Below are 11,271 nucleotides of genomic sequence, written 5' to 3' on the forward strand. Positions count from 1 at the left end.
GGCCCCGCCCCCGCCCCGCCCCCGCCGCGCCCGCCCGGCCTCCCAGCTCGCTGCCCTCGCACGCTCCTCTCGGCGCGCGGAAGCCAGCCGGCCGCTCAGGTCGAAAGTTTTGGAGTCCTCCCTAAAAAGTAAGGCGGGCCGCGGCACGGACTCCTTCAGGTAAAGATGGAGTAGGCGGCTGGAAAGCCCAGACTCGGGATAAAGAGATGCCCTTCCTCCTCCATTCCCTCCCCGCTGTAACGGAGCATGCTAGATTCGGATTTTCTGCTGTACTCTTACCTACCCCCATCCGAAAAGTTTTGGGTAGCAAATTTTAATTCACTTCAGTTTTGGGAAAAAATTAACATCAGGTTTTGAGATAAAATTACCCTGTTCCCAGATCAGTATTGGGAATCTTTCGACCTAATTTAGACCAGAGACGGAGGGGTTATGGGAGGGCCCTAGTGCCTCTGGTCGTGGGTGAGGTGGAGCGAGGGATGGGGCCCGCGGGGCGCTGTGTTTAGGGGAGTCTCCATTCCCCACCTGGAGGGAGGGCCCACCCACTGGGCCCTTCCTTCTACTCCTCCTCTTCTAGTTGCCAGAATGGAAAATTCATGGAGTCCAGTTTAGCCCAGGTCAACAAATTTTTATTGCCACGTCTGGCTCCCCCTGCCCCAGCAAGGTCCCTGCTTTTTACACTGTAGAAATACCGAGCTCTGGTGCAGGGGAATGGGGGGAGTCGGGAGGGGGGGAAGTAGGCAGGGGGGAAGGGAAAAGGGGGGTTGGGAAAGGATTACCTAGCCTCCTCAGCTCTGCCAAGGTTAAAGAAACCCCACTTGCTGGAGAGGGAGGGCCAGAGGACAGGAATTCAAGGGCACAAATGGCTCAGTCCCACCTCTGCTGGCTGCAGAATATAAAGACCATGGTTCCAAAAGGGGTGGAGTGGGGGAGAGGGATGAATTTGGCTGCTGTTGTACCCCTTGCCCTTGCTGCCATGTTTCCATGGAAATGAGGGAGGGGCAGGATGTAGCTCACCCTGACTACCTGGGAGGATGGCAGGGCAGCATTTAGTAAACATACCGCCTTCCACTCCTACCCAACCCATACAACTGTCCCCAGCCAACCCGGAGCTCACTGCCTGTTCCACTCCCTTCCCTTCTGGAGCTGGTATCATGCCAACTGGACTCCAGGTAGGGCTGCTAGTGCCCACTCTCCAGCCAGGTCTTGCGGTCAACAGATGGAATCAGAAAACGTCCAGCAGGGTCAGTAGCGGCCTCGTGCCTCCATGTAAAGCAGCACCTAGTACCCCCAAGACTGTGCAGTTGCTGTCTCCCAAACATCTCTGCCCAGATAACAGTTAAAAAACAAAACAAAACAAAACAGGAACCTGAATGCCTCAGGTTAAAAAGAATACAAAATAACTCTAACGATGGTGAGGGCTAGGATGGGGAAAGGGCGAGGTGCATCCTTCCTAGACTCGAGCCACCCACGCACCCTGCCTTCTGCCCAGCTGGAGTTGGCTTCTCCCCACTGGGCTGTCGCTGGGGGACTGGAGTCCAAGTCTCCATCTGGTGATGAGCGCTATACCCACTGCTGTTGGTCGAAGAAGCTCGCCTGTTGCCACTGTGAGGAGGTGCAGGATGGATTCTCAGTACCATGGGTCAGCTCGGTGCTGCTGGTTGTAGAGCTGTAGCTTGATCTGATCTTTGATCTGATTCACAAGGATCTGGGACAGCAGGATTCCCACCAGCTGGGAGAGGCAAGATGGATTGGGCCCTCAGCAATGAGTGATGTCTTTGTTCTCCCTGACTCAGTCTTCCCAGTGTGGTCAGCACCATCCCATCCCCTGCTCCTTTGCAACAGCTGGGCCCGACACCCTAGCTGATCCCCAGGTGCCCTGCCCCAAACAAAGGAGTCTTTGCAGAATTATACGACCCATGAGGCTTACAGGGTAAGTTACCTGGGGGATGGCCAGGCCCAGTGCTACACCACCAAGAAGGAAGAGGTTGCTGTGTATCCAGTTGACCAATTTGTCAATACAGCCATTGGTATAGATGACTTTACCAGCTTCCAAGTAGTCAAGGGCCTGCATACCTTGGCCACACATGGTGTTGATCACTGCCTGGGGAAAGAGTGGAAAAGCTAAATGGGACTCCTATTCCCAAACTTTTTCTTTTGGGCCTTGGCTGATGGGCTTCCCACCCTTCTTAAACTCCTAAATTGTTAGGGAATATATGTGGAGGATCCTAGCTTGGAAGTTGCTAAACACGAGCTTCCTTTCCTCTGAGAGATCTGAGTTCTGTTCTCCTTCCTTTAGAGACCTGCACCTTCTGAATCCCCATGTGGACCTCGGGAGTGAAAAGTTAACAGAGCCGTGAGACTGGGGGGAAGAAAAACGTCTGACAGCTGTCCTACACGATTGATTGGTTACACTACTGAATGGGGATTCCCAACGGCAGCTACCCGAACTGGGAAGTAACTGGGATTGCTGCCCAGGAGGAAGTGAGGCGGGATGTAGGCTCACCTGGTTGGGGGTAGGCAAGCAGCAGGAGTAAGGCACAGAGCAGCGCTCGCGGCTGGGGTTATCTTCTGAACAGTTGAAGTACATGTTCTGTGACCAGTCCTTATAGGAATTCCCTCCACAGCAACTGAACTGTAACAAAGCCCAACACAGAGGTTAAGAATCGCCCATCCTCACCTTGAGGTGACCAGGGAAATTCTCACAGCAGCCCAAAGTCTGTGGCCAGCTTCTATTTGTAAGTTCAGGCTATGTTTAAACACAACCTTAAACCTTTCTCAGTGGCCTTCACCTTTATATATCGTGTTATAACGACCATAGTTATATGTTTTGTTTTACACATTCAACTATGAGCTCCTTGAAGACAGGTTCTGGTTTTGCAGTCCTGCATAATATAGAGGCTGGCAAAAGGAAGTGTTGAAAAACATTGGCTGAAATAATTAAAGGATCAGTGTTGAAAAGATTTGTCTTAAAACAGAGGAAACAGAAGAGAATTTTCAATATTGTGGGCCCCTCATTACTCCATAAAAGCAAGGAGGATCCAAGTCAAGTTGACCAAGGGAAGAGGAACTCAGCACTGTTCTCAAAAGCACTTTTATTTAAAAGTGGCTCAGTCTGTTAAGCATCTGACTTCAGCTCAGGTCACGGTCTTATAGTCCGTGGGTTTGAGCCCCACATTGGGCTCTGTGCTAACAGCTCAGAGCTTGGAGCCTGCTTTGGATTCTGTGTCTCCCACTCTCTCTGCCCCCTCTACTCACGTTCTCTCTTTCCCTCCCCCCCAACAATAAGTAAGCATTAACATTTTTTTTAATAAAATAAAATTCAACTTTTGATTCCATCTGGAAGTAACCCAAGTGTGCATTGAAAGATGAATGAATTAACAAAATGTATATACATCCAATGGAATATTATTCATTCTTAAAAAAGAAGGAAAATTTGGCATATCCTACAACATGGATGAGTCTTGAAGACCTGCTAAGTGAAATAAACCAGTCACAGAAGGACAGATACTATATGTTTCCACTTATATGAGGTCCCTAGAGTAGTCAAATCACAGAAAGTAGATAGCTGTCAGGAGCTGGGGGAAGGGGAAATGGGGAGTTAGTGTTTAAAGGGTTGGGTTTCTCTGGGGAAGATGAAAACGTTCTGGAGATGGATGGTGGTGATGGTTGTAAACAATATGAATGCACTAGGTGCCACTATTTTGTATACTTAAAAAGGTTAAAATGGTACGTTTTTATATTATGTAGATTTTATCATGATTTTTGAAATTTAACTTTTGAATAGGTAATATTTAAAAATCTGCCCATTTCCTTATTTCCCTAAAAGCAACCACTTAGTTTCTACATATCCTTCCACATTCCTTTCACAAATATGAATACAGTTTTTCCTTTCTTTTTTACACAAAGGCAGATTACTATATATACTACTGTTCTGTTCTCTTAAAAGTACTTTTAAAGTGCTCTACTGTGCATATTTTTTGCCAAACTTCCTTCCAGAATCCATTACCTGGCAGGTAATGAAGAAGCCCATAGACCTGAAAGGTGAGGTATCTCTTGTGGTGGCATTAACTTTTGCCTACAGCCTCTCAGACCACAGCTGACCTCCCCCCGCTCCTAACCCCTACCTTCTTCTGGCCAAAATCAATGAGGTTCTGTAGGTCCAAGTCATCTCGGTAGTGCACGATGGCATTATTGATGATCTCACTCACTTTCCCTCGTGCCTGTCAGAAACACGAGTAGGGGATCAGAACACGGGACGAACTGCTAACCTGCTTCTCCCTTCAGGAATAACCATAGACAGTGGTCATCCTTCTTCATTTAAGTCAACTTCAAAATCAGAACCAAGTCCGAGGTTGATGGCCAATTTCGAAGCCCGTCCATCTCTGGGCCCTCAGGTACAAGAGAAATGCAGGACCTGTGTTGCCATTTCTCAAAGCCACATTTCAAGATAATCCAAGATTTATCTACCTGGGAATACTATTACCACAAAATACTTGTTGAGGCAAAGCAGAGAATGCAGTATGTAGATTTTAGTAGGAAAGGGCTTACAAAGCTGAGACACTGTCCTCTAGTGGACATAAGGAAACTGCATCTTTTTAGACTCCAAACAGATCTGTTTCATTTTAGGATTTTACTAAGCCAGAAGGACTAGGATGGATATTCTGAATGAACTCAGTGGCTCCCCATTTCATAGTTTACGCCATGCCTTCTTCCCTCGTGCTCCACTACTGTTCTCGAAGTTTCTATAGTCCAATACTACCCCTGGCAGTCATTTGCCCTTGGAGAAAGGATTTCTGGTTCTTAATTAAAAGGACTGTCACTAAATAGACCACTTCTAGATACGGTAAACCCTGCTCAAAGTCTTGCTTACTTTCTCCCTTCTTTCCTTCTGTGTATCCCAATATGCAATTTTTAGAAGAAATAAAAGGTTCTTCCTATTGTCTATGGTCCATTGTATTTTATCCCAAATGATCATTGTATTTTACCCCAAAATTTGCCATTGAAGTTTGTAGGTTGCTTTAACTTTGTGTTCATAGAATTTATTTTCCTGTTGGCTTCTCTGATTGTCAGGGGGAAAACACCTGACAATCTGGAAATCCTCTTTAAATATGGTGACTTTAAAGGCCATTTGTTCATCCCTGTGGAGAATCTTTCCAAGGCTGATGCTTCTCATGGGAAGGAGTGCTGGTTAATTAATCAGGCTAAGCATGGGCAGGAACCTTCTCTTCCTCCCTCTGGTCCACACCTGAGGAGGCCCCTGGGGCCCCAGTGCTACCTTGTCTGAGAAGACGAAGCCCAGGATCCCCGCAGCCAGCTGTAGCAGGAACACGATGGTGAGGCAGAGTGAGAACTGTAGGTAGCAGGCAGGAAAAGGAGACAGACAGTCGATTACTGTGCTGGGGTGTGGCCCCTCCCAGGGCCATGGGGGAGTACTGGGTACTAGGGGCTACAGGCATTTCTCCCAGATGTCCCTGCACATAAAGGCCACTGCCTCTCACATGCTCTCTTGAGGGTGGCCACCCTGTGCTGACTCCTCTGGGCTGAGCTCCACAGTGGGGAGTGGACAGCACAGGCCTTGGAGGGGGGAGGGGGGACAGATGAAACTGAAAGGTCGTAGGAATGGCATCAGGAAGAGCCTGGGAGGCTTATGGAGGGGGCCAGGGTCTTTCTGGTGGGGCCCCTGATCACTCACCGTCTGTAGGAGGCAGATGTTCTCACGGAGGGATCCGATGCAGCCACAGAAGGTGAGCAGGAACATGAGAATGCCCACCACGATCAGCAAGATGGCAGGGTCCACAGCCAGGCAGGCCAAGGCTGCTTCTAGGGGAGAGGTTGTCTCTCAGTCTGAGCCCGGTGCTGAGAGTGATACCCAGAGACGAGGTGGGGGATGCCCCCCAAAACTGTTCCCCTCTGGTAGGGGAGTCTCTAGTATGGTTGGATGAAGGTTATAGGGGGTCAGTACTCCCCTCCCATGGGGAAAATAAAAATGGCCCAGAGAGGTTCGTGGCATTTAATTTGAGGAACTGACAAATAACCAAGTCAGAGCCTTTATTCCCAGGCTTGAGAGAGGAGGAACCACTTTTGCTCCAGAAAAGAATTAGAATGGCATTAGGCTCCCAGTTTTGCAGATTCCGTTTCCTGGAGACTTTGCACAGTAGAACTGGAATGGAGGTTGAGTTGCTCCAGGACAGACTGAGGGAGGGGCTAAGGCCTCTGATTACTCTCTGCTCTCATAGGTCTACCTACTTTCCTAGATATTTCTTAAGCCTAAAATGTAGGCATATCCTGGAAGATTGATGGGAGGTCGGGGAAATCTGGGGGAACTGACCTGGGTGGGCTCATGCCTTGGAGTAGGGTGCTCAAAGCGGGATAGAGGGCAATTGAGGAAAGCATGTTAGAGGGCCAGGGCTTAAGGAGGCAAAGGAGGAAGGGGCTTGGCAAGAGTCATAGGGAGATGGAGGGAGGCCTCTAGCTCACCCGCATGCTTCATCAGCCGAGCGTAGACTCCCACAGCCACCATCACCATGGAAATCACCTGCGGACACAGGGCATGAGGCAGACCCTGAGATTTTGGAAACCAGAGAGCTCTAACTGCTGCAAGTAACCTTAAGAGCAGGAGGAAGATGACTTTCCCAGGCCCCAGAGATGACCATCTCTGTCCTCCCAAGAGATCCAGTTGATGGCATCTGTCTGTTTTGCCTCCAAGAAAAGCTTTTACCAAGATGATCTCATTCGATCCTCATGACACAGTTATCTTGTGACGCAGCTATTTTCCTCATTTTACCGATGAGGAAATCACGGCAATACGAGGTTACTACCCCGTGGTTAAGAATTTGGGCTTTGGAACCAGTCAAACCTGGGCCTATGCTAGACAAATCTCCGAGCCTCAGTTTCTGTATCTGAGGATGAGAATTTAAAACAAATACATAAAAAAAAAAAACCACTGTGAAATTACATAAGATAATGTATGGAAAGCATTTAACACAATGCCTGACAATAAATATTATCTGTCATTACTAATAGTTAACTTTTCCTCTGTTAACAGAGGAACAGAACTCTGTTAACAGAGTTAACAGAAACTCTGAAATTTTGAATTTGAATCCAACTTTCTCCAAGGGCAGGTTTTAAAGCTGAAGCAGGCCTGAGTAGATGCACCCTCCCAGGTGTCTAAATCTCCTGGAGGTCAAAATGGTGTTGAATGCAAGTGCGTGACGGTGGAAAGAATGCATGCATGAACGCAGATGCGTACAATACACACTGGCTTGGCAAGGGAGATTTCATCTTCATAAACCTGGCTTCCAGTGCGGAGCAAAAGAGGAGTTTCGACCCTTCAAACATCCTGACTTCTCCCTGAGAGAACACACTCATCAGAGACTACCAACAATCCCCAGAGGGGCCTTTTCTGGCCCCCACCCCCACCGTGGGCCTCCAGGAGTGCAGGACAGCCCAGTGTGCACATCCCTTGGCCACTCTTTCTTTGTGCCCAGTCCCCAGGCTGGTGCTAAGCAGCAGCTGGTTGTCACCATGGCAATTGCTGGGGCCACGCTCTGGCTGGAGGGAGTTCTCAGCAGCAGGGACTTGACTAAGTGGGGAAGGAGATGGCTGGCTAGACTCCACTGTCCTACAAGACAGAGACCAGCTGGAAAAAGCCATGTTGGGGCTTTGGTGGGAGAAAGGAATAGGGCCCCTAAAGAGGTAAGAGGGTCAAAGTGGTTCCTCAGCAGAAAGACATTTTTCCTCAGTGGCCTCTGCCTTCTGGTGTGTTTAGCAGTAAATGGAAATATCTAAAACCGTATCTTTCAGGACTTCCCTGGCTATCTACACAGGCTTGCCCCCAATCATTTGACACGGCCTCAGACTCAAGGTTAGAGGTGTTATCTGCTGGCCCTTACACCCTTTGTCCAGGAGAGAGGGAGCTACTTGCAGAGCTGTGAGTGGGGCTGGAGGTGCCGGCTGGCTTGTGCACCAGGACAACCACGCTGAGGGCGCAAGGGGGCGTGGGTGGGAGGCAAGGCAACCACACAACAGAGATCCCAGCCATCCCCCAGGCCTGTAGGCACAGCCCTTTGCCAGAGTGACTGAGCAGCCCAGCCTGCCCTTTAAAGCCCCCCATAGCCAATTAGCAGTTCTGAATATCCCTTTACTGAATCATTTAAAGCTATGAACCTTCTCTTTGTTTCTGTTGTTCCCAGACTCCTCACTGTTTTACACATGGTAAACTTTCACTAGGATATATAGCTTGCCACAAAGATGGTCTCTGATTAAATCCTAACACAGCTAAAACAACAAAGTAAAGAGATGCCACGTATCATGGTAACTTGATTCCATGTGTGGGCCTGTAATTACACTGATTGTTCTGTCTCTATCTGTGATAGGTAGAACGGTGCTCCCCCAAAAGATGCCCGGCCCTAATCCCTGGAATCTGTAAATATGTCTGGAGATGGAGAGTAATTATCCTGTTGGGCCTTAGAAGACGGAGGCAGGAAGGTCAGAGTCAGAAAAAAATACAAGAATGACAATGGAAGCAGAGGTTGGAGAGGTGTGGTGCCATGACCCAAGGAAGATGGGCAGCCTTTAAAAGCTGAAGAAGGGGCGCCTGGGTGGCTCAGTTGGTTAAGCGTCCGACTTTAACTCAGGTTATGATCTCACAGTTTGTGGGTTCGAGCCCCGTGTCAGGCTCTGTGCTGACAGCTTGGAGCCTGGAGCTGGCTTCGGATCCTGTGTCTCCCTCTCTCTATGCCCCTCCCCCCCACTCACACTCGGTATCTGTCTCTCTCAAAAATAAACATGAAAAATTAAAAAAAATAAATAATAAATTAAAATTTAAAAAAAACTGAAGAGGCAGGAAATCGATTCTCTCCTAGAGCTGCCAGAAAGGACCATCCCTGCTGATACCTTAGTTTTACCCAGTGAGACCCATTTTGGAATTCTGTCCTCTAGAACATAAGAAAATTGTGTTGTCTTAAGCTATGAAGTTTGTGTGATAATTTGTTATAGCTGCAATAGGAAACTGACACACTACCCAAATTCAATTCATCAGCCACTATGTACAAGGTACTCTGAGGACCACAGAAATGAGTAAGATGTAGTCTTGCCCTTAAGGAGACTATGTTATATGGGAGAGGAGCAAGAGCATCTATAACCTACACTTCCCCAAGGTGGGTGTCATTAGAATGGGAGGGAGAGCAGGGAAAGAAGAACTTAAAACTGCTGATCGCTTGGCTGCACCCAAACCACATTCTGGAGTCCAGGCAACAGTATTTCTTTCTTTTTAATGTTTACATATTTAATTTTGAGTGGGGGGGGGGAGGGAGGAGAGCGCACGAGCAGGGGAGGGCCACAGAGAGAGGGAGGGAGAGAATTCCAAGCAGACTCCTTACTGTCAGCACAGAGCCCAATGCAGGGCTTGATCCTATGAACTGCGAGATCATGACCTGTGCCAAGATCAGGAGTCAGACGCTTAACCCACTGAGCCACCCAGGCGCCCCCAGGCAACAGTAGTTCTGGATGTGTTCCAGGTGATTCCAATGCGCAGCCAAGTTTGGGAACCGCAAGCCTAAAGCACACTCAGCCAGGGATCTAGAGCAGCAGGTATGGGCTCCATTACAATCAAGACGAAGACTTTAATATTATCATTAATATTTAATATGATCACTAAGGGTACTGCTTACTTGGGGCTCACTAGACAACTGAGATTTGGTATTTCTATCACCGATCTCCCTCTTCATCCTGGAGTCACTGCTTCCTTGCCCTTTCACCCTCCTATTCCTGCCCACATCTCCCACCCTGAATTCCTCAAAGCTACTGCCGTCCCAGAGTTAATGCTGCTGCTGTTAATAGCACAGCATTTTCGAGCTGAATAGAACCTTAGAAATGAGTTCAGCCACTCACCTCTTTTTATAGATGAGGCCCAAAGAGCAAAGTGATATTTGACCAAGTGCACATGGGTGCAGAGGAAACATCTGGACTAAACCCTGCTTCCAATCTCAGTCTGGTACTCTTTCCAATCTATCAGGCTTTGCCACAAAATCCTCATAACACCCTACAATATCACCAGTGACCTCCTTTCACGATGAGGACAGAGATAAAGATACTTCTTAGAATGGCTTTTCATATTCTGGCTAGAATGAAGCCTCACTGGAAATTTTTAAAAGCTAGACACAGTTTTTAAAATAGCTGAGTCTAGCAAAAGGCATGTTCCTGAAGAGTTGTCAATCAAATTATATAAAATAACTTGCACACACCAATACCTTTATCCTTATATAAGGTGAGTAATCACCTTATAATGAAAATAGCCAACCCCTGGGCTCCTTGGGAAAATGGCCGAACCTACTACTGGAGCAGGAGATATACAAGATAAGCTTGGAGTATCTCATAGTGCCAGAAAGTAAGGAAATGCTTAAAAAAAAAAACAACCCCAAAACCCTCCCTCACACTGAAATGGGTATGCCAAAAGGACATCAAAATAAGCAAGTATGAAATTATTAACCCAAAATAAGTATCCATGAGCCATACTGATAAAAAGGACTTAAATTTTTAAAAAGGACTTAAACAGATAAGTGAGGGAGAAAAGACAAATCCTCCTTCCAGAAGAATTGCAAATGATTTGTGTAGACAGTGCACTCGCAAGGAGTGAATTCTTTCCAAAGAGCACAGTACCGAAGGGGGTGTGGGGAAGACTAACTTTTTGGTGGAGACACGTGACAAACACTACCTCAGCCATGTGAGTAAGATCCACATCCACAGAGGTAAATCACAGGTATATGATATGATGTGATGAAAATGACACTCTGGGACGCCTGGGTGGCTCAGTCTTACTCTTGATTTTGGCTCAGGTTATGATCCCAGGGTTGTGGGATGCAGCCCTTCGCTGCGCTCTGCACTGAGCATGGAGCCTGCTTAAGATTCTCTCTCTCAGTGGTGCCTGGGTGGCTCAGCCGGTTAAGTGTCCAACTTCGGCTCAGGTCATGATCTCATGGTTCGTGGGCTTGAGCCTCGCATCAGGCTCTGGGCTGACAGTTAGTTCAGAGCCTGGAGCCTGTCTTCAGATCCTATGACTCCTTCTCTCTCTGACACTCCCCTGCTCACGCTGTCTCTCTCTCAAAAATAAATTTAAAAAAAAAAGATTCTCTCTCTCTTCCTCTGCCCCTCCCTCCCCCTTTCTAAAAAAATTTTTTTTTGTTTTTAAATAGAAAATGACACTCTACTTTCCTCCCCAAAACACATAACCCCAATATAACCATGAGAAAAAAATCAGACAAGTTCCAATAT

The 11,271-nt window shown here is 47.6% G+C and overlaps 1 protein-coding gene across 2 annotated transcripts in view; it reads right to left on the bottom strand.

Annotated features, from left to right (window-relative positions):
• Positions 1 to 604: 604 nt before the first annotated feature.
• TSPAN33 (tetraspanin 33) overlaps positions 605 to 11,271 on the bottom strand; it is an 18,784-nt gene continuing 8,117 nt past the window's right edge. Inside the window, exons 2-8 of one of the 2 annotated variants that reach the window (XM_029955524.1) lie at positions 6,478 to 6,535; positions 5,693 to 5,817; positions 5,276 to 5,350; positions 4,125 to 4,220; positions 2,504 to 2,632; positions 1,940 to 2,101; positions 605 to 1,729 (exon numbers count right to left, since the gene is read on the bottom strand). In XM_029955524.1, the coding sequence (XP_029811384.1) occupies positions 1,628 to 1,729; positions 1,940 to 2,101; positions 2,504 to 2,632; positions 4,125 to 4,220; positions 5,276 to 5,350; positions 5,693 to 5,817; positions 6,478 to 6,535 (747 nt within the window). In that variant the 3' untranslated portion in view covers positions 605 to 1,627. Of the gene's footprint in view, positions 1,730 to 1,939; positions 2,102 to 2,503; positions 2,633 to 4,124; positions 4,221 to 5,275; positions 5,351 to 5,692; positions 5,821 to 6,477; positions 6,536 to 11,271 lie in introns of both variants that reach the window. The other variant, XM_029955520.1, reaches the window with a different exon arrangement.

Source organism: Suricata suricatta, chromosome 2 (assembly GCF_006229205.1).
Source record: "Suricata suricatta isolate VVHF042 chromosome 2, meerkat_22Aug2017_6uvM2_HiC, whole genome shotgun sequence".
Classification (NCBI taxonomy): Eukaryota; Metazoa; Chordata; class Mammalia; order Carnivora; family Herpestidae; genus Suricata; species Suricata suricatta.